At 38.6% G+C, this 22,842-nt stretch overlaps 2 protein-coding genes and 1 long non-coding RNA gene across 17 annotated transcripts in view; 2 read left to right on the forward strand and 1 right to left on the reverse strand.

The window, feature by feature from the left end:
- PTPN22 (protein tyrosine phosphatase non-receptor type 22) overlaps window positions 1-20,421 on the forward strand; it is a 57,618-nt gene extending 37,197 nt beyond the window's left edge. For 3 of the 7 annotated variants that reach the window (XM_032154933.2, XM_032154935.2, XM_032154934.2), the window contains 7 exons: window positions 130-260; window positions 1,417-1,444; window positions 4,500-4,577; window positions 4,823-4,938; window positions 9,136-9,166; window positions 14,558-14,635; window positions 19,262-20,218. In XM_032154933.2, the coding sequence (XP_032010824.1) occupies window positions 130-260; window positions 1,417-1,444; window positions 4,500-4,577; window positions 4,823-4,938; window positions 9,136-9,166; window positions 14,558-14,635; window positions 19,262-19,326 (527 nt within the window). In that variant the 3' untranslated portion in view covers window positions 19,327-20,218. Of the gene's footprint in view, window positions 1-129; window positions 261-1,416; window positions 1,445-4,499; window positions 4,578-4,822; window positions 4,939-9,135; window positions 9,167-14,557; window positions 14,636-19,261 lie in introns of all 7 variants that reach the window. The other 4 variants (XM_032154938.1, XM_032154932.2, XM_032154937.1 and 1 more) reach the window with 3 other exon arrangements.
- On the reverse strand, window positions 4,362-21,848 carry LOC131383529 (uncharacterized). 8 transcript variants are annotated; one of them, XR_009213660.1, is made up of 6 exons: window positions 21,545-21,848; window positions 19,740-19,844; window positions 15,326-15,435; window positions 10,798-10,975; window positions 5,177-5,259; window positions 4,362-4,649 (listed from the first exon to the last, which is right to left on the reverse strand). It is a non-coding gene; the product is annotated as an uncharacterized LOC131383529 (long non-coding RNA). The 8 variants fall into 8 exon arrangements; XR_009213656.1 differs by having other exon boundaries at window positions 21,439-21,556; XR_009213661.1 differs by lacking the exon at window positions 21,545-21,848 and adding an exon at window positions 21,366-21,523.
- RSBN1 (round spermatid basic protein 1) overlaps window positions 21,738-22,842 on the forward strand; it is a 51,363-nt gene continuing 50,258 nt past the window's right edge. Inside the window, exon 1 of one of the 2 annotated variants that reach the window (XM_058439442.1) lies at window positions 21,738-22,509. In XM_058439442.1, the coding sequence (XP_058295425.1) occupies window positions 21,807-22,509 (703 nt within the window). In that variant the 5' untranslated portion in view covers window positions 21,738-21,806. The remainder of the gene's footprint in view (window positions 22,510-22,842) is intronic. The other variant, XM_032154949.2, reaches the window with a different exon arrangement.

Here is a 22,842-nt window from a genome sequence, read left to right on the forward strand (position 1 = left end):
AAATGAAGTGTGAATTAACTAGATTACTTCTCAGGTCCTTTCAATATTTTATGTACTATTTGCTGAGCAACATTTGATGTCTAAAAGAATACTACTCCTAAGAACTGAACCATATTCACTTTCTTCCAGGAGAATTCTCACCAAATGTTCCCAAATCCTTATCCTCAGCTGTGAAGGTAAAAATTGGAACATCACTGGAATGGGGTGGAACGTCTAAACCAAAGAAATTTGATGACTCTGTGAGACTTAGACCAAGCAAGGTCAATAATTTTATAATGACTCTACTCATTTAGATTCAATAGACTACAGTTCTACTCCTTGTGTTTTTAACACCCATCATTCAATAAATCCTAAGCACATACTAAATATAAAATAATGTGCTAGAGGATGTTGGGATAAAAAGGATGTATGACACAATTCTTGCCTGTAAGAAGCTTCTTGTCTAGTAGTAGAGATATAGGATGTGTACAAACCTTTATTTTTGCCTATATTTATTATAACAAAGCAAATATGATCAATGTCATAGAAAGATAAAGAATTTCAAGTGTAGGAGATGCCTCCAGGTTGGAAGTGATCAAGGAAGATTTAGTGAAAGAGGAAACATTTGAGCTGATTCTTGAAGGATAGTTAAGGCAAAAGTAAATGTTTCATACTTAAGTAGGAAGCTTGTTCACTGTAGTCATTTGGTAGGCTGTATCATGTTAGCTGTGATAATATGTTATAGAGAATGACAGGTGTGCATATTACTTAAGATAAACCTTTTGGAACAGTGTGGTTGATGGTAAAGTCAGTGGTGGGGGGGGGGTTGTGGATTAAACAGAAACTAATTATTGAAAGTAGGTGTGCCCTGCTTCTGGAGGAAAAATAGAAGTGTATCTAAAAATGTTATGCATTTCTATATATTCTGTGAACCAATTCTCTTAAAATTTGAGAGATTGGAAAAATAAACATTTTAAAGTACCTACAATTGCAATGCTGATAGGCAAATATTCTCTGCCTTTTAAATTATAATTCTAATGTACTAGTAATTATTATTGTCATTAATAGGCACATATATTTATCTTAACAACTCCCAGAAGAAAGAACAATCACTCTTTCCAATGTTATGAAGTAACTTCAATTTCTGCAACTTATCTCTAATTAAATTTTCAGGGAAATGTTTCAGGTGGGACAGAAATAAGTCAGAAGGGGATCAATTTAGGACTAATTGCCATGGGATATAAAAATCATTGTAAGAGTGAAAGATGCCATTTCATAATTCAGCACACTTACAAATTAGGAAAAATAGGGTCTACATTTCATAATTATCTCTACAGCTATATTAAATATAATTTCAAAAATGCCATTTTTTGCTTTGAGTTTGTATAATTTGTATACATATTCTTCTTTCACTTTTCCTTTCTTTTTTTCTTTTAGAGTGTAAAACTCCAAAGTCCTAAATCAGGTAAAAATTTCTCTTGGCTTTAGATGACATTTAGCCCTAAGATTGGAAGAATGGTTCGTTAAGTTTAGAGTAATTCACATCAGGAAGTTACTTGGTTCCCATAATAACTTCCAGTATTTATTGATTTATTTCTGGCTTTCCCAGACTAGAAATTTTGTTAAGAGCAAAGTGAAGACAGGATTTTAGAATTCTGCTCCTTAATATATAACCATTTAAAAATCATTTCAGAGAGAATCTTTTAAAACTTTGCAGCTTTTCCACTATAGAGATTTTCCCACTGTTAACAGTGTGATTCAAAAAATTATTTCTGGCCACTTAATTCTTTAATTTGCTGTTGCCTCTCGAGTACTTGCCTAAGCTTTGCCTGTTTTATGCATTGAAGAACAAAAACTAACATTTATTGGGCACTTCCAGGTACTTTGTTTACATTATCACAAGTGGTAGTTGCCTTTAACATATTTATTCATATTGTCATATTATTCAAATACATATACCAATAATATAAAGGTTCAAAAACATGGACTTTGCCAGTAATTTGAGGCTGCAGTGAGCTATAATGGCACCACTGCACCCAGCCTGTATGACAGAGCAAGATGCTGTCTCTAAAAAACATGACAACAAGCCAGGCGCAGTGGCTCACGCCTGTAATCCCAGCACATTGGGAGGCCAAAGCTGGCGGATCACGAGGTCAAGAGACCGAGACCATCCTGGCCAACATGGTGAAACCCTGCCTCTACTAAAAATACAAAAATTAGCTGGGTGTGGTGGTGGGCGCCTGCAGTCCCAGCTACTGGGGAGGCTGAGGCAGGAGAATCGCTTGAACCTGGGAGGTGGAGGTTGCAGTGAGCCAAGATTGCACCAATGCACTCCAGCCTGGGTGACAGAGTGAGACTCCATCTCAAAAACAAAACAAAACAAAACATGACAACAAAAACAAGGGCTTTAGAGTCAGATAGGCTTTAAGTCAAATCCCTGGTCTATGAAGAATTATCAACATGCATAAACTTGGTTAAATTACATACTTTCTCCATCTGTTTTTCTCATTTATAAAAGGAGAATAATAGAATCCCTTAGATAATTTTTGAGGATTAAATATGATAATGTCATAAAGCTTTTAGCCCAGTACTTGTCAAATAAGTCCTCATTAAATATTATCAATTATAATTTTTATTAATCATTAAAGAAGCATTTTACTAAGCAACTTCTGTGCACCTTACACAGGGTTAGAATAGGCAGGATGTATGAGAAAGAGTACTACTTAATGCTTATATTCAAATAGAGTAGATAAAATTAATACTCACATGGAATCACTAAGTGATAATCTGTGTGGCACTGACTGTAATCACCAGGAGTCTGGGAAAACAGGATGGCATTACTGGAGTGGTTAGGAAAGGTTTCGCTGAGTGGAAGAAAGAACTTTAAATAATTTGTATAGACAGAAAAAAGGAGGGAATTCCAGCAGCAGGGATCAGCCTACCAATGACTCAAAGGTAGAAACGAGCATGATGTGTATGGAGAAATGGTGAGTAGGTTATTTTTTATTGCAACAGATATTCTAGTTTGTGAAATACAGAACAAAAATTTGGGTAAATAAGATGTGGGGCAAGATTCTGAAGGACTTAAAAAAGCTAGTCACATGAAATATCCAGAATAGACAGATCCATAAAGATAGAAGCAGATTAGTGATTGCCAGGGGCTGGGGGAAAGAGGAAAGCAGGGAGTGATGACTTAATGGGTGCAGAGTTTCCTTCTAGGGTGATAAAAATTATTCTGGAACTAAATAGTGGTGATGGTTGTACAATACTGTGAATGTGCTAAATGTCACTAATGGCAAATCTTATGTGTATTTTACCACATACACCCAAAGTTAGGCAGAGGAATTTAGATTTAATGTAGTAAGTAACAGGCATTATGGGTTCTTTGTTAGGGGAGTATTAAGATGAAATGGAATTTTAGGGAAATATTTACTAGAATACTGTTAATGAACAACTTTAGTTTTCAGAGTATTCCCTAACAGCAAACTGGAAGATGATGAACTACTTCAGAGTAGTTATTAAGTATTTATTAAATGCCTACTGTATGCCAGTTATTTTATTAGGTGCTAGAAATAAGTACTACACTTGCGTGTATTACCCAGCATGTAAGAAATAAGACAATTTATTGATAAGACAAATTCTAAGGACTAAACAAACCCAATGACCAATGACATGTGAACCTCTTGTACTTTACTGCATTTTCATTTTCAAAAGGAATTAATAATAATACTCAGCACCATATAATGAAATGCTTATGTCAGTAGAATACCATCTGTATCTTTAGAAATTTACATCATGGGAAAATATGTCCATTACTGAAAATCTTCATCATGGAAAATTTCAAACACACATTTAAAACCTACCTTATCACACCAATAAAATTAATAATAATTCCTTAATAGTAACTAATATCCAGACTGTTCAGTTTTCAATTGTCTGAAAAATGTCTTTTTACAGCTGGCTTATTCAAATCTGGATTCAAACAAAATCTAAACATTTCATTTGGTTTATATGTTTGTCTTCTTAAATCTGTCTTTTGAAATCTGTAACAGTTCTCCCTTTTTTTAATATTTTCTTTTAAAATATATAACTGTTCTCCTTTCTATACTTTTCACATCATTTATTTGTTGAAGAGAGTGGGTCATTTGTCTTAAAATGACTGCTTAACATTTCTAGATTTGGCTAATTGTATCACAATGGTTTTATTTAACATGTTCCTCTATCCCCAATATTTCATGCAAAATGGTTGTTAGATCTAGAAGCTTGATTATATTTGGTTTCAGTGTCTTTGGGAGAATACTTCTGAAGGGAGCTATACATTTTTGATGAATTATAGGCTCATTGGCTAACGAGGTAGAAAAACAAAGTTCTTGAGGCTCCAGTCATTTTTCAGATAATATTTTATTTGGTGATTGTCGGTTAAGATTGATTGATTAAAAAATTATACAAAGAGAAGGGTATTGACTTATGACTTTTAATTGATGGATTTCTCTGGTTTATTGTATACTTTCTTATCACAGAACTACGTCAAGATCGTTCTCCTCCACCTCCTCTCCCAGAAAGAACTCTAGAGTCTTTCTTTCTTGCCGATGAGGATTGTAAGTGGTAGCACTTTCTCTCAAAAAAATCGTAAAAATGAAAATGTTAAAAGATTAACAATAAAGTAGGACCTAAATGGAAAGGTACAAAAATGATTACACAAAAGAATACATTTTAAAAGCCCTTAATATATAGTCAAAATAATGCCTAAAAAAGCCAAGCTAACAATTTATCATATGTAACATGAAGGCTTAAGAAGGTATGCAATGGAACATGTTTTTCTCCTTTTTTTTTTTCTTTTAAGGTATGCAGGCCCAATCTATAGAAACATATTCTACTAGCTATCCTGACACCATGGAAAATTCAACATCTTCAAAACAGACACTGAAGACTCCTGGAAAAAGTTTCACAAGGAGTAAGGTAAAGAATATAAGAGTTTTGGGAAACATGCCAGAAGCTTTCCCTTACTGAAAGTTTCCCCCTCCCCAGCATTAAGATGGAAAATTAGATTAAATATATTTACTAAAACTAATTGTTGATATTATAACAGTCAAAATTAATAGAAGGAAACCAAAAAGAAGAAAAAATACAACTTAAAGAGGCATTTGTCAGAGGGAAAGGACCAGAAAAAATACCTATTGGGTACTATGCTTATTACCTGGGTGACAAAATTATCTGTACAGCAAACCCTTGTGACACGCAGTTTAGCTATATAACAAACTGGCACACATACCCCTGAACCTAAAATAAAAATTAAAAAATAAAAATAAAAATAAATGAAGAAAAAAATCCACTTCTCCCTAAGGTTGATTTATAAATGTAAAAGATGCCCAATTAAACTATCAACTTGTTTATTTCTGGAACTAGATAAACTGAATTCAAAGTTCATATGGGAGTAGGGGGAAGCAGGAATAGTCAGAAACCTGCAAATAAATAATAAATAAAAATAGGTTAGATAAATGTCTTTCTAAAATAATTTTTAAAAATAAAAATAAATAAAAAGAAAAGCAATGAAAGAGAGTCACCTTAGCAGATATTTGAATATGGCAAAGCCTCAATTAAAATGGCATGATAGGCCCGGCATGGTGGCTCATGCCTGTAATCCCAGCCTTTGGGAGGCCAAGGCGGGCGGATCACTTGAGCTCAGGATTCGAGACCAGCCTGGGCAACATGGCAAAACCCTGTCTCTACCAAAAATACAAAAAATAAGCTGGGCATGGTGGTGTATGCCTGTGGTCCCAGCTACTCAGAAGGCTGAGGTGGGAGGATTGGTCGAGCCTGGAAGGTGGAGACTGCAGAGATTGTGCCACTGTACTGTACTCCAGCCTGGGTGACAGAGTGAGACATCATCTCAAAAATTTAAATATAAATATAAAATGGCATATTAGTGTATAAAAAGAAACATATACGAGCAGAGTAAAAGGGAAAGTTCTGAAATAGATCCAAATATATGTAGAAATTTAGTATATAATGAAGGTGGTGTCTCAAAATCAGGGGATAAAGATGGATGGTTTAATAACTGTTGTTGGATCAAATAGATAACCACCTGAAGAAAAGCAAGGTCTATTCCTTACATCTATACCAGATAAATTCTAAGTGGCTAAATGATTAAAATGTTAAAAAAACAAAAACAAAAACCTCAATCCATAGAAGACCTAAAGAAACTAGGAAAGACTCTTTTATAACCTGGGAGTGTGAATGACCTTTATAACTGACTCAAAATCTGGAGGCCATAAGAAAAGAGATAGATAAATTCAGCTAAATAAAAGAGAAAATTTATGCATGGTAAAACAATCACCTTAAAAATCAAAAGAAAAAGAGCAAATTGGAGGAAAAAAAATCTGCAACTGGCACCACAGCCAAAGGGGTTATTACTCTAATATATAAAGAACTGTTAGAAATTCATAGAAAATAATAACCTCCAAATAAAAATGGGCAAAAATAGGTGATCAGATGGTTTGAAGAAAATAAATGAGCATGGTATGCCCTTTATACATTTGATATGTTCAATCTCATTCATAGTGAAAAAATTACAAATTAAAACCACAGTGACATATTGCTTTTCATCTATCAGAATGGTAAATTCCAAAAGTTTGATTACACTGTCTGTTAGGGAGGCTATGGGGAAATAAGCACACTCAATGTTGTTGGTGAGAATGTCAAGTGGTACAACTTCTTTTTACAATTTTTTTTAAAAAATTAGAGATGGGGTCTCCCTATGTTGCCAACTTCTGGACTCAAGCGATCCTCCTGCCTTGGCCTCCCAAAGTGCTGGGATTACAGGTGTGAGCCACTAGAAGTGAAATTTATCCTACAAATATGCTTGCATACACATGAAATGACATGTATACCAAGTATTCATTGCAGCATTATCTGTAAGAGCAGATGACTGGAAACAACATAATTAATAGTGTTAATTGTTAGGGGAACTGATTAAATAAATCATAAATCATGTTATATCCATACAAATGAAATACTGTGCAGCTAAAAAAGAATTAGGACTTTCTCAATATATTTATGTATAATTTATTAACTTTGACTTAAAAAGGAATATGAAAAAATATGAAAAAGGAATATGAAAAAGGAATATAAAAAATACATATGTGTATTTACTTATATATTCATAAGTAACTCTGAAAGGATACTAACTACAGAGGATAAAAAACTAACAGTGGTTATCTACAGGAGGAGCATTAGAAACTGAGTAGTAGATTGAAGACAAGGATGGGAGCATTTTTACTAGGATTTCCCGACTTGTAAACAAATCATCTATTTAAAAAAAAAACTAAAAATGTTACAAATAAATAATTTATTAAATATCTATTCCATGGAAGAGCACATTTCTGTTAGGTGTTAGGAAAACAGAAATGTCATAAAGGATAACTATTTGCCCTTGAAAATAGTATAGTTAATCTGCTGGAACAGAACACCTTTGAGAAACATGAAAATTATCAAGAAGAATAAAATGCCATGAAGCAGATTAAAAACATACATGCTGAAGAAATGTGGAGTAAAGAAGAAATTTGGGTAGTTTCTTTGAAGAGATAAATTAGAAACTCCACCATACAAGTGGAGGAAAGAAGTATGGCTAACAGTATGGAAGCCAGCCTTAGTAAATTGAATATAGAATATGACTGGCAAAAATTCTTGGCTAGAATGGAAATGGCTGTGTATCATGGATATATTCAGAAGCCATTGTGGATTCTGAAATGGTCCTAATAAAGGAGAGAAGTGGGAATTTCATCCTCTCTACCCCTCTGAGTCCTGTCCCTCCTCCCCCCTCCCCCCCCCCCTCCCCTCCCCTCCCCTCCCCCCTCCTCTCCCCCTCCCCCCTCCCATCCCCTTCCCCCTCCCCCCCCCCCCTCCCTTCCCTTCCCTTCCCTTCCCTTCCCTTCTCCCTTCACTTCTCCTTTCACTTCCCTTCCTCTCTCTCTCTCTTTCTTTCTTTTTTAGACAGGGTCTTGCTCTGTTGCCCATGCTAGAGTGCAGTGGCATAAATATGGCTGACTGCAGCCTTGACCTCCTGGGCTCAAGTGATCCTCCTGCATCAGCCTTTCGAGTGACTGGAAACACAGGTCTGCACCACCATGCCTGGCTTTTTAAAAATTTTGGTAGAGATGGGGTCTCACCATGTTGCCCAGTCTGGTCTTGAACTCCCTGGCCTCAAGGGAACCTCCCACTTGAGCCTCCCAAAGTGCTAGAATTACAGGCATGAGCCACCTTGCCAGCATCCCACTGCTCCCCATCAATACTCTGATAGCATAATTTAAAAAAAAATTTATTGGCTGGGCGTGGTGGCTCACGCCTGTAATCCCAGCACTTTGGAAGGCCAAGGCAGGTGGATCACGAGGTCAGGGGTTCGAGACTAGCCTGGCCAATATGGTGAAACCCTGTCTCTACTAAAAATACAAAAAATTAGCCAGGCATGGTGGCAGGTGTCTGTAGTCCCAGCTACTCAGGAGGCTGAGGCAGAAGGATCGCTTGAACCCGGGAGGCAGAGGTTGCAATGAGCTGAGATCACACCACTGCACTCCAGCCTGGGCGACAGAGCAAGACTCCATCTCAACAACAACAACAACAAAATTTATTAATCTTTTTTAAAAGACATGTTCTCACTCTGTCGCCCAGGCTGGAACGCAGTGGTGGGATCAGAGCTCACTGTAGCCTTGAACTCCTGGGATCAAGCAGACCTGCTGCCTCAGCCTCCCCAGTAGCTGCTACCACACTCAGCTAATTTTTTTTTACTTTTTGTAGAGATAGGGGTCTTGCTATGTTGTCCAAGATGGTCCGGAACTCCTGAGCTCAAACAATCCTCCTGCCTTGGCCTCTCAAAGTGCCGGGATTACAGGTGTGAGCCGCTGCGCTCAGCCTCTGATACTATTATTTCAAAATATGTAGTGTGATACTTGTGTGGGTGATATAAACAGCAAGATAAAATCAAGTGGAGGTTTTGCACTGAACTAAAAATGGCAAGATGGAAAAACAACTTTGTACATTTTCATGGCTATTTTTAAGGAAATTAATTCTTTTCACTTAAGTCTATATTTCTACCTGATTAAAGTATTTCAAGTTTCACAGGAAAAAAAACTAACATTTTCTATTTCTTTACTTTTGTAGAGTTTGAAAATTTTGCGAAACATGAAAAAGAGTAAGTTGGTACTTACGTTTAAAAATATCATTTTCTCAACTTTGTAATTTTTCTTTATATAACCAACCAATATTGTGAAAAGATTAACAATATTATTCCTAAACAGAGACTCCCTAGGGTCCTATGAATCAGAACAATCACCCATAGGCCTCCTATTTTTTTTTTTTTTTTTTTTGCTAGGCTTCACAATGCTAATATTGGGCAGAGAATAGGCGATGAGAAGTCTTCTGTTTAATACACAAGAATAATAATTAGTACAATGGCATTTAAAAAAAATTTAAATTTTTTTAAAATTTATTTTAATAGCAGAGATGGGGTTTCACCATATTGCCCAGGTTGGTCTCGAACTCCGGGGCTCAAGTGATCCTCCTGCCTTGGCCTCCCAAAGTGCTGGGATTACAAGCATAAGCCACTGCACCCGCCCAATGTTTGGTACTTTCTACCCATCCTAAGATGCTGTCATACAATTAGATTATTTAAAATTTCCAGCAGTCTAACCTCAGATGTATTTTCTTTGAAAATAGTCACAGCAAAGCATATTGTGAACAAATGTGTTGACTTCATGAAATAAGCAAAGCATTGACACATTTCCATTTTTACTAAGTATTATTAGCAATAAAAGTCTGTTGCTTACTATTTTTGCTATATTGTAATGAAAATAAAATCCATTGAGTCCTGAAACTGTGGAAAATTATCTTAGAAATCTTATTTACAAATATAAAATATTAAAACCATGGTGATGGCCGGGCGTGGTGGCTCACGCCTGTAATCCCAGCACTTTGGGAGGCCAAGGCAGGTGGATCACAAGGTCAGAAGTTCGAGACCAGCCTGGCCAACATAGTGTAACCCCCGTCTCTACTAAAAATACAAAAATTAGCCGGGTGTGGTGGCGTGTGCCTGTAGTCCCAGCTATTCGGGAGGGTGAGGCAGGAGGATTGCTTGAACTCGGGATGTGGAGGTTGCAGTGAGCCAAGATTGTGCCACTGAACTCCAGCCTGGGCAACAGAGCGAGACTCTGTCTCAAAAAAAAAGAACCATGGTGATATACTTAAAAAAATTTTTGATACACTTGGTTAATCACTGAAAGACCAGTTATTTGACATTAAACTGGTACTATAGGGAGAGACAAAAAGCACTGAGAAAATCTGATTTAAGGTATAGTCTAAGAAAGAAGGTTTCCTTTTGGGTTTTCATTCTCTCTCCCTACCCAAAAGCTCCAGGTTCTTGAGCTAGTTTGCTATCATTGCCATTATAGCTGATCTCTGACATGAACTCATGATGGCTGTAGTTGGAAAAGATACCTTTTCTCCTAAAGAGAGTCAAAAGAGAATTTAAACATTTCAAATGGAAATTATGGTAGGAAACAGGGGAAATAAAATAGCCACGTGCAAAGAAATGAATGACTTAAATGGTCAACCAAAGATTGGTTTGATCCACCTAACTCAGAAAACAGTTTTCTTTCTCTAGCTCTAACTCTGCCTAGAATATCAAATAAAGAAACAGAAACTTCAGGTAGATTTAGGTTGGCACAACTTTGAAGATACAGTGGAACTTTCAGAGATAGAGTCTTATTTCTAAGTAAGAGCTCCCAGTTCACTCTGGATCTAGGCTGTGCTGTATTTTTCAGTTACCTTGATCCTCTGGTCTTTTGCCCTTAAATGAAGAACATCTGGCTCCCAAAATTGATCCTGAAGCTTTAGACTGTACTTCATATGTGTCCTCAGCCCCTTCCAGATGGTTCATGATTCTGGAATTCCATGTGTTCTCCCTGTAGCCTGGATCTCCCACTGGTCTGTAAAGCTGGTCCTACTTTTAATGAAATTAGGATTCTTCGTCTGTTATTTTAAGCTAGTATCTAAGCCTAGTGTCATTCATTCATTCATTCAATGAATATTTGTTGAGTGTCTACTATGTTCCAGGCATTCTGTAAGGCATTTGGTATATGATGGTGAACAGAACAGATATGGGCTCTGCCTTTGTGGAATGTAAGTTTGATGAGGGATTCCAACATTAAACAAACAACATTGAACAAAATTTGGTTGACCATATTCACAAATATATACTTAATAACACATGATAAATGCTATGAAGGAAAATAAAAGGGTAACCATGAGAGGATAACAAAGGGGATCCACTTTAGAATGAGTAGTCCAAGAAACCCCCCCTTTTTTTTTTTGAGCCAGAGTCTAGCTCTGTCACCCAGGCTGGAGTGCAACGACACAATCTCGGCTCACTGCAACCTCCCCCTCCCAGGTTCAAGCGGTTCTCCTGCCTCAGCCTCCCGAGTGCTGGGACAACAGGCACACACCACTATGCCCAGCTAATTTTTGTATTTTTAGTAGAGACGAGGTTTCACCGTGTTGGCCAGGATGGTCTTGATCTCCTGACCTTATGATCCACCCACCTTGGCCTCCCAAAGTGCTGGGTTTACAGGCATGAGCCACTGCGCCCGGCCCAAGAAATCCTTTTTAAGGAAGTGACAATTGAACCCAAAACATGAAGGAGCAGCCAGCCAGCCAAAGGGTCCAGAGAAGAGTATTTCAGATAGAGGGAACAAAATCTCTGAGGTATGAGATTTTGGTGTATTGTAGAAACTCACAGGGAAGCCATCTTAGATGCAGAGTAGCAAGTAAAGAGGAGACAGGAGTAAGGCGAAGCTGGAAAGATCAGGGAGGAGCAGTTAGATTTTTACGGGTCATGCATGGTAAGTAGTTTAGTTTATTCCAAGTGTAATGGGAATCCATAAAAGGGTTTTAGGCAGAGATGTTACATGCTCTATTTCCTATTTATTTTTAAACATGCTTCACAGAAAAGTATAAAACGATCATGCTGGCTGCTACATACAGAATGAATTATAGAGTGACAAGAGTGGAAGCTGTCAACTGTTGGTGGGAAACTTTAATTGCTCAGAAATCCTTTAGTTACAAGTGACAGAAAACCTAACTTAAGCTGACTTAAGCAGTAAAGGGGAATTTACTGGCTTGTAACAATGGTCCAAATAATGTAATCAGAACCTAAATTCTCATTTCATGTCTCTCAGGTTAGTCTCACTCTGTGTTAACTCATTCATAGGCAGGTTTTTATCATGTGAGTTCAGGCTTATGATGGAAAAAAATAACTCTTTATTGGTTTTCAAGCCACATTGTGATGACTAGTGCCAACTGGGTCTGATTGTCTTGACTTGGTTCGTTTGCCCATACCTGAACCAATTATTGCCAGTATAGTCAATGTTCTGATTAGGCAGGATAGTGTCATGCCCTAATATTTAACACTTATTACATGTGGACACTGTCCAATCAGGAATGAGGTCAGACCTATACATCTGGTGTGACCATGCCAATATACCAACTGAACATCAGCCCCAGTTATAGGTCATTTCCTTAATCTAAAGGTACAATCAGCTCTAGTAGAAGCATGGGAACTGAAAACTGGGGAGGGGTAGTTTCCTAAAGGAAAATTCAAGTTCTATTATCAGAAGAGGGAATGAAGGTTAGGCAGGCAGCATAAATATATCCATGATAGGCCGGGTACAGTGGCTCACGCCTGTATTCCCAGCACTTTGGGAGGCCAAGGCAGGCAGATCACGAGGTCAGGACTTCGAGACCAGCCTGGCCAACATGGTGAAACCCCGTCTCTACTAAAAATACAAAAAATTTAGCCGGGCGTGTTGGCATGCACCTGTAGTCCCAGCTCCTTGGGAGGCTGAGGCAGGAGAATTGCTTGAACCCGGGAGGCGGTGGTTGTGGTGAGCCGAGATTGTGCCATTGCACTCCAGCCTGGGCGACAGGGTGAGACTCTGTCTCAAAAAAAAAAAAAAAAAAAACAGAACAAACAAACAAAACAAAACAAAACAAAAAAATCCATGATGAGCCAAAATAACAAAATAGCAGTTTCCTCTGACATATATGTGTGGAATCTGTGCCTCCTTTGTAAAAAAACAATATTCTCCTTTGAGACAATTTTGTTTTCTTTCTGAAGGATGTATATAACTTTCAGCTCCTATGCAGTATAGAGATTACTGATATCTCCTGAACTTCCTCACCTTTACTACTTTCTATTCATGTCTCTATTTTAATATATTAGGTATAATTATACTTACTATAGTACTATAGTAAGTATAAAATAAATATGTATTTTAATTAGATCTGATTGAAATTCAGTATGTGTTCTAGTGATTCATACTCAGGTACCTCCTTGAAAAGGAAGGTGTTTCTAGAATCCTAGTATTAGGTATGCATGTGCAAACACACATATGCAGTTCACACAGTGCATTCTGAAAATGTTGAAAACAACACAAAAATACTTACCAATATCTTCCCATTTATATGCAATTTGTTAGAAAGTTTATACAAAGGTGAAATTATCTTTTTCCATTGCCAAGATAGAGAATGTGCAAAATGTGGATAAAGTTTTTAAGGGACTGTTTTCAAAACTGCAGAAACTGATACATGAATATATCAATGCACATATATGACCTATAAGTAACTTATAAGTTAACTTATACCTATAAGTAACTAAAATAGCAAAACAAAGCAGCATAACAATGCTTTTGGGAGATTATTGGCCTAAATAATAATAATAATTATTATGTTTTTTTTGAGACAGGGTCTTGCTCTGTCACCCAGTCTGGAGTGCAGTGGCACAATCTGGGCTCACCTCATCCCTCTGCCACCCAGGTTGGATCAATTTTTGTGCCTCAGCCTCCCAAGTAGCTGAGATTACAGATATGCAACACCACGCCTCGCTAATTTTTTTTGTATTTTTAGTAGAGATGGGGTTTCATCATGTTGGACAGGCTGGTCTCGTACTCCTGGCCTCAAGTTATCTGCCTGCCTCAGCCTCCCAAAGTAATGGGATTACAGGTGTGAGTCACCGTGCCCGGTTATGGGCCTAAATTAGAATCACTTATAATTAGAAAAAAATCAGGCTGGAAAGTGGAATAAAAAAAGAGATTCCAGGGTAGAGGATTATATAATACAAATAAAAGACTTGTCATGGATGAATTATTGTGGAGAACAAATGATGTAAAAATGTACTAAGAGTGGTCAGAGGAAAAAGTAATACGAAGTCCAAAGCCAAAATGTGAATTAAAAAAAAAAAAATGATGATTCATGATATATTGGATCTTATTTCTTTAGCAATTTTCTTTAATGTTGGGCTTTACTATACAATCTGTTTGCAAAGAAAAGAAACCTTTTAAGAAAAAACCAGAAATACAAATGAGAATATTATAGTGTCAACCCATTTGTAAGCACTACATTTTGTTAACATTTGACAGTGATATGTTTATTTGGGATTATTAATTACTCTTAACAATTATATGTGATCTGATCAACAGTCATCTGAGTCTGTCTGTAGTCTTTCCCTTATATTTTTTTCTTTTGATTCTAGGTATCTGTAATTCTTGCCCACCAAACAAGCCTGCAGAATCTGTTCAGTCAAATAACTCCAGCTCATTTCTGAATTTTGGTATGTGTGTTATTTTACTGAAGAGTTAAAAAAATTACCTAAATTACTCATTTACAGTATAACTGATACAACTTTAAATATGATTTTAGGTTGCATGTATAGGTCCTTATGTTTATATTCTTTTCCATGCAATTTATCTTTTTATTTTTAACCTTAACTACCTCTTAACATCTCACACAGAACTAAATTATCTAGTATATGTGGAAAATAAAGCTAGGTAACCAAATTATTGTGTTGGCATATAGTAAATAAATATGACTATCTAAATGAAGAAATTGAGATGCTGTGATATTCTGGTTCATATCTAAAGCAAATTTATAAAAAACATAGAAGTATGATAAAAAATAGCAGTTGCCACTATTTAATCTTACATAACTAATTCAATAGTAGGAAACGAAGCACAGTTCTGACGGTTTTAAGGTTTGCTTACCCAATTGCTCCTAAGTATAAGCTATAAACTTAAAACAATAATTTTATATTCTTCTAAGCATTCTATTATTCTATGTGATACATATTTATGTACTATTTAAAGTAGTATCAGGTATAATTTTTTGTAAGAATAGCAATTAGTGGTAGGCTATTACTACTAAAAATTATTATTAACCAACCCCCCTGAAAGAGTGTGAGGCCTCCAGGAGTCCCTGAATCACACTTTGAGAACTGCCACTTAATGGTATTGTCCTTACTTACACAATCAAAATTAGGTTGCTGCCACATGCAGACTGTAGGTGGCAAGAAAAGAGGAAAAAGTGGAGGTGCGGCTTCCTCTTCTTACTCTTCTGGTCTTCAAAGGCACTGGCCTGGAAATGGCCAGATCGTATCAGCTCATATTCCCTTGAAGATAACTTAGACATGTGCTATAACTAAATTGCAAAAGAGACTGGGAAATGTAATATTGCTGGGCAGACAGACAAAATTGCCTACATACAATTCTATCTGAGGAAGAAGCAAAGAAGATATTGGTGGATGGGGAGCAATCTCTGCCACGCCTAAGTTAAGAGTCCCTGTGTCATCTTCACAAAATGTTTAACTAAAATCTCTGGATCTGTCTTTTTTTGCCATAAAATTTTGTTTGGATTTCATTAACTCTAAGGTTTAAGAAGTTATAATTTAGGCTGGGAGGGGTGGCTCACATCTGTAATCCCAGCACTTTCGGAGGCTGAGGCAGGCAGATCATGAGGTCAGGAGATAGAGACCATCTTGGCCAACATGGTGAAACCCTGTCTCTACTAAAAATATAAAAATTAGCTGGGCATGGTGGTGCATGCCTCTAATCCCAGCTACTCGGGAGGCAGAGGCAGGAGAATAGCTTGAACCAGGGAGTTGGAGGTTGCAGTGAGCTGAGATTGCGCCACTGCACTCCATCCTGGTGACAGAGTGAGACTCCATCTCAAAAAAAAAAAAGTTATAATTTAAAAAATAAGTTATGATTTATATGAAATCATTTAGCTAAAACATTCACACAGAATATTGTAAAAACTATGAAAAAAGCAAGCCAGGCATGGTGGTTCATGCCTATAATCCCAGCACTTTGGGAGGTTGAGGTGGGAGGGTCTCTTGAGCCCAGGAGTTGAAGACCAGTCTGGGCAACATAGCGAGACCATCTCATTTAAAAAAAAAAAGGAAAAAAAAAAAGAAAAAAGCTCCCAACTTTACCCAGAACATAAATGTTCTCTGCTTTCTTCTTTACTCTAAATCAGTGATACAACTTGAGTAACTCTAGGCCTACCTAGCTTAACAACAGTCTACATAATCTAATATGAGGATAAAATATTAGAGAGCTGCCTCCATGTTGCTTCCTCTCAAATATGCCTAGATTTGAACATTTTACCTACTTAAAAAGCAGCATTTTCATGCCTGTAATTCCAGCACTTTGGGAGGCTGAGGAAGGAGGATTGCTTGAGGCCAGGAGTTTGAGACCAGCCTAAGCAACACAGTGAGAATCTATCTCTACAAAAAAATGTGTTTTTTTTTAAAAACTAGCCAGGCATGGTGGCATGTGCCTGTAGTCCCAGCTACTCAGGAGGCTGAGGTGGGAGGATCACTTGAGCCTGGGAGGTTGAGGCTGCAGTGGGCCATGATCATATCACTGCACTCTAGCCTGGGCAACAGTGCAAGACTCTGTCTTGGAAAAAAAAACCCCAAAAATCAGCATTTACTTTTTTTAGGCGATATCAATTTAAGTGCATGTTACTCAAAAAAGTACTTACATCTGAATGAAAAAATTTGTGATTCAGGTTTATTTTCCCTGAATTGGCCCACATGCAAAAAAAAGGTAGCACGAAACTGTTGTAAACTACTGAGAATTGACCAGTGAAAGAGATCGAATATATACATGTATTCCTAAAATTTTAGGTACTCAGTACTAACATATGTCCTTATCTCTATTCCTAGTCCACTTGGGTTACAATCAAGTGATCTGTACTGACAGGATGATTCTGACCATTGTGTGTGAAACTATTTAACCAAAAGTATTCCTTCCATCTTCTTTCTTACCACTCGGAAGAGTAAAATGTACATCAACTAGGCTATGTGTCCCCTCCACCAATTTTTTTTTTATCATCACCATTAACAAATTTGAATGTGCTTTTTTTTCTTGAATCTTCTTTCCCCTTCCCTACTCTCCTTCTCTTCCAGTTCTGGCATAGTTTTCTAGGTTGGTAAATTTTTTTTTTTAAATTGAGATGGGGTCTCGCTCTGTCACCCAGGCTGGAGTGCAGTGGCACGATCTCAGTTCACTGTAACCTCGGCCTCCTGGGTTCAAGCGATTCTCCTGCCTCAGCCTCCCCAGTAGGTGGCATTACAGGCACCCGCCACCATGCCCAGCTAATTTTTGTATTTTTAGTAGAGACAGGGTTTCATCATGTTGGCCAGGCTGGTCTTGAACTCCTGACCTCAGGTGATCCACTCACCTTGGCCTCCCAAAGTGCTGGGATTACAGGTGTGAGCCACCACACCTGGCTTCTCGGTTGAAATTTAAGCAACATTTGAGTAGTTACCATATGCTTGAATTCCTGACCTCAAGCTATCCTCCATACTCACCTCCAAAAGTGCTGGGATTATAGGTTTGAGCCACCATGACTGGCCTGAGCAACATTTGAGTACTTACTATGTGCCAGGCATTGTGCTGGATGGTGTGTTTTTTTTGTTTTTTAAATTCTTTTTTTTTTTTTTTTCCCTCTGCAGCCTTGACCTCCCTGGGCTCAAATGATTTGCCCACCTCAGCCTCCTGAGTATCTGGGACCAGAGGTGCAAGCCACCATGCCCGGCTAATTTTTTTGTGTTTTTTTGTAGAGACAAGGTTTCACTACGTTGCCCGGGCTGGTCTTGAACTCTTGGGCTCAAGCGATCCACCTGCCTTGGCCTCCCAAAGTGTGGGATTACTCAAAGGCGTGAGCCACTGCACCCTGCCCCATTCGCTTTTTACACAAATATCTCATTTGATCCTTACATCAGTTTTTTAAGGTAGATAATACAATTTGTATGATGATGAAATTAAAGGTTTAGGTATATCTCTGAGTTTTTCATTTTATTATTCCCCTATACTTCAAACATTTCATTTCTCACTTTAAGTCCCTAAAGTTGCTAAGTGTAAGATAACTTAAAAATACACTGCCATTAGGCCTGGCTCAGTGGCTCACACCTGTAATCCCCGCACTTTGGGAGGCCAAGGCGGGTGGATCACTTGAGGTCAGTAGTTTGAGACCAGCCTTTCCAACAGGGTGAAACCCCATCTCTACTAAAAATACAAAAATTACCCAGGCATGTTGGCTGGCGCCTGTAATCCCAGCTACTCGGGAGGCTGAGGCAGGAGAATCGATTGAATCCGGGAGGTGGAGGTTGCAGTGGGCCGAGATCACGCCACTACACTCCAGCCTGGGCGACAGAGCAAGACTCCGTCTCAGACAAAAAACAAACAAACAAAAAGACACTACCAAAAAAAAAAAAGTCATAAAGTCATATGTTGCTGAAATGACAAAGAACCAATATCATCAACCTGCACATCTTTTGAAAGCATCCAGAAATAGCCTTCATTAGTTGTGAAAAATTTTCTCATCCTCCTTCTTTGGGGTGGGGTAGAGGGTACAAGTTTGAAGAAGAAAGATAAATAATAATGATTACTTACCTACTTAGTTTTTCAGGATTGTTTATTTTTTCTAAGATTTTCAAACATAATCTCTTACTAAATTGAAGGATTTCTGGACCGACATAGAGATATAACTAGATGTAATACAATAATGTTATAAGTAACGGTGCTATATTTTTGTGAAATTAAAATTTCCTGACTTCATTTAATGGGATGGAGTGGATGAGAAAAAGTCATAGACAAATGATATTATATAGTAAATTATCAAAGGCTATATATAACCAGGGTCCTACATTCTATTATTACCATTATTAAATTTGTAAGCTCTTCAAATTTAAAGTGTTATTAGTATTCTGTTATCATTTAAGCTTTAGATTACTATAATCCCTTTATAATCTATTACTAAACTGGTCAAGATGCTGCCTAACCTTTAAAAAAGACCATGTATTTGCATATATTATAATATACTCTAAAATCCAAGTATTCATTTCTATACTTAAAACATCTTTCTTTTCATTCAACTTTATTTTTGTTCCCAGGTTTTGCAAACCGTTTTTCAAAACCCAAAGGACCAAGGAATCCACCACCAACTTGGAATATTTAATAAAACTCCAGATTTATAATATGGGCTGCAAGTACACCTGCAAATAAAACTACTAGAATACTGCTAGTTAAAATAAGTGCTCTATATGCATAATATCAAATATGAAGATATGCTAATGTGTTAATAGCTTTTAAAAGAAAAGCAAAATGCCAATAAGTGCCGGTTTTGCATTTTCATATCATTTACATTGAGTTGAAAACTGCAAATAAAAGTTTGTCACTTAAGCTTATGTAGAGAATGCTATATGAGAAACACTTTTAGAATGGATTTACTTTTCATTTTTGCCAGTTATTTTTATTTTCTTTTGCTTCTTTACATAAACATAAACTTCAAAACGTTTGTAAGATTTGGGTCTCAACTAATTTCTACATTGCCAGAATGTACTATAAAAAGTTAAAAAAAAAAAAACTTACCTTGTGGGTTGCAATACAAACTGCTCTTGACAATGACTATTCCCTGAGAGTTATTTTTGCCTAAATGGAGTATACCTTGTAAATCTTCCCAAATGTTGTGGAAAACTGGAATATTAAGAAAATGAGAAATTATACTTATTAGAATAAAATGTGCAAATAATGACAATTATTTGAATATAACAACAAGGAGTTCAACTGCATTCCTGATAAGTTTTAACCAAGGTCATTAAATTACCAATTCTAGAAAAGTAATCAATGAAATATAATAGCTATCTTTTGGTAGCAAAAGATATAAATTGTATATGTTTATACAAGATCTTTCAGATCATGTGCAATTTTTATCTAACCAATCAGAAATACTAGTTTAAAATGAATTTCTATATGAATATGGATCTGCCATAAGAAAATCTATTTCAACTCTAATTTTATGTAGTAAATACATTGGCAGGTAATTGTTTTTACAAAGAATCCACCTAACACCTAATGCATTAAAAATATTTTTATTTAAATAACTTTATTTATAACTTTTAGAAACATGTAGTATTGTTTAAACATCATTTGTTCTTCAGTATTTTTCATTCGGAAGCCCAATAAGGGCAAATTGAATGAAGTATTATTATCTGTCTCTTGTAGTACAATGTATCCAATAGATACTCAATAAACTTTTTTGTTTTTAAACTGACTTCATTGCAGTAGTGTTTAGGTAATACTTCTCCAGAAACTAGTGAAATCAAACCACAGTAATTTTATCTGCTGAGTATATATCATTGTAATCAATTACTTCCAAATGTCTTTATCAAGAAACATATTAAAAGAATCCTAGGTAACCATGAGTTACTTGGGGCGCCATGAGTGCATCTGTAGACCCAGCTACTCATTCCTTGAGACCAGGAGTTGGGGGCCAGCCTGGTCAACAGAGCGAGACCTTGTCTCTCTCTTTTTTTTAAGAGTCAGGGTCTGGATCTGTCACCCAGGCCAGAGTGCAGTGGTGCGACCACTCCTCCCACCTTAGCCTCACGAGTACCTGGGACTACAGGCGCGTGCCACGACACCCAGATAATTTAAAAAATATTTTTGTAGGGACAGAGTCTCACTATGTTACCCAGGCTGATCTGGAACTCCTGGCCTCATGCGATCCTCACGCCTTGTCCTCCCAAAGCTCTGGGATTACCGGCCTGAGACACCGAGCCCCGCCCCGCCCGTCTCTAAATAAATACTTAAAAGAACCCCAGGTAAAAGCTAAAGCGAGGATGAAATTCTAAATGAATTTCTGAGCAACAACTATCCGTAGTCAACAGTGATGATTTTTGTGTGTTCCCTGGTAGGCACACTTTTCAAATTTATGCAACCTTAAGATTTGAAAAAAAAAACTTGTAAAAAATCTTAAACATGGTTTTCCATCTACAATTTTTCGCAACTGTAGGGATATATTCAAAATAAATGCTGGACCTTTCCAGGCATTAGAGGGGATGTGGCCCGATGGCGAGGAGGGGCCGTCCTCACCAGGACTCCAAGCAGTTCTCGCACCTGACTTCGTAGGCCTGTAGTTGTAACCATAGCAATGCCCCAGATGCTTGAAAACATTTCTGAATTGCGGCCCTATCATATTTTTACAGCAAAACCAACCTTATTTTACATATTACTAAATCCTCTTTTCACCTTCATTTCATCAAAGTTAAAAGGATGAAGATTCTTTTACCTCACAAAGGTTATGAGAGAAATATTAAATTTAAAAGTCACTGTGGAGACCACCTCCTCCGTGTAAAATGAGGAAGGGTCACAGGAAGATTATAATGGGAACGCACCGCCAGACTCTGAAAGCCATTAACATTGTTTCGGCCGTTAGGGCGGTTGGCGGCAACTCACCGCCCAGCGGCGGTTGCGTCGCAGCCAGAAGCGTGACTTCGCGCACGCTCCCTTTCCGCTCCTCCACTCAGAGCCGGGGACGCGGCGCGGGGCGCGGCGGAACTACAGCTCCCATGACGCTTTGCGCGGCACAGGGTGCTTTACAATAGAAGCTCGGTTGGAGAGGTCTGAGGAGAAAAGCTGGGAACGGCCGCTTCCGGCATGTTCATCTCTGGACGAAGAACGGCCGACAAGTGGAGGGCGGAGGAGAGACTCCAATGCCCAGCGGGCAGTGCGCGGGCGGCGCTTGCGCGATGCGCGGACGGGGGGGCGGTCGGGCCATTTAAATGTGTGTTTGTGGGTGAAATGGCTGCGCAGGTCGGAGCGGTGCGCGTAGTACGGGCGGTGGCGGCGCAGGAGGAGCCGGACAAAGAGGGGAAGGAGAAACCTCATGCTGGGGTCTCCCCGCGGGGAGTGAAACGGCAGCGCCGATCTAGCAGTGGGGGGTCTCAGGAGAAGCGGGGGCGGCCAAGCCAGGAGCCCCCTCTCGCTCCCCCTCACCGGCGGCGTCGCAGCCGCCAACATCCTGGGCCGCTGCCGCCAACGAATGCAGCCCCAACTGTCCCAGGCCCTGTTGAGCCTCTTCTCCTGCCGCCTCCGCCGCCACCTTCGCTGGCACCCGCCGGGCCCGCTGTCTCTGCCCCTCTCCCGGCCCCGAGCACCTCGGCCCTCTTCACCTTCTCGCCTCTGACGGTGAGCGCGGCCGGGCCCAAGCATAAGGGCCACAAGGAGCGGCACAAGCACCATCACCACCGCGGCTCCGATGGTGATCCCAGCTCCTGCGGAACCGATCTCAAGCACAAGGACAAGCAGGAAAACGGCGAGAGGACTGGAGGGGTGCCTCTGATCAAAGCCCCCAAGAGAGGTGAGAGCAGGCAAACTGCCCGGCTTGGGTTCTAGGTCTCTCTCAGTTCCGATATCCCGCATCTTTAGGATTGAAAGACGCCAAACCCCTGCTTACCTCCTGCTGCTGTACTTCCCTAAGCTCACCGGGGTGGACCCTGGATTTCAGATCGTTGACACGGTTTGATCTAACTACTTGAGGCTTCTTGCTCCGAGGCCGAGCTGTCAGTTGCTAATCCCTTTACCAGTCCCCCGGAGCCTCTCAGCATTTGTTTTCAAATTCTGCAAGGTTTCCGCGCCGCGTTAGATTAGTAGGTGGGGTACTAAAAAAATGCCTTTCCAAAGAAAAGGCATG

Source organism: Hylobates moloch, unplaced genomic scaffold, assembly GCF_009828535.3.
Source record: "Hylobates moloch isolate HMO894 unplaced genomic scaffold, HMol_V3 SCAFFOLD_5, whole genome shotgun sequence".
Taxonomy (NCBI): domain Eukaryota; kingdom Metazoa; phylum Chordata; class Mammalia; order Primates; family Hylobatidae; genus Hylobates; species Hylobates moloch.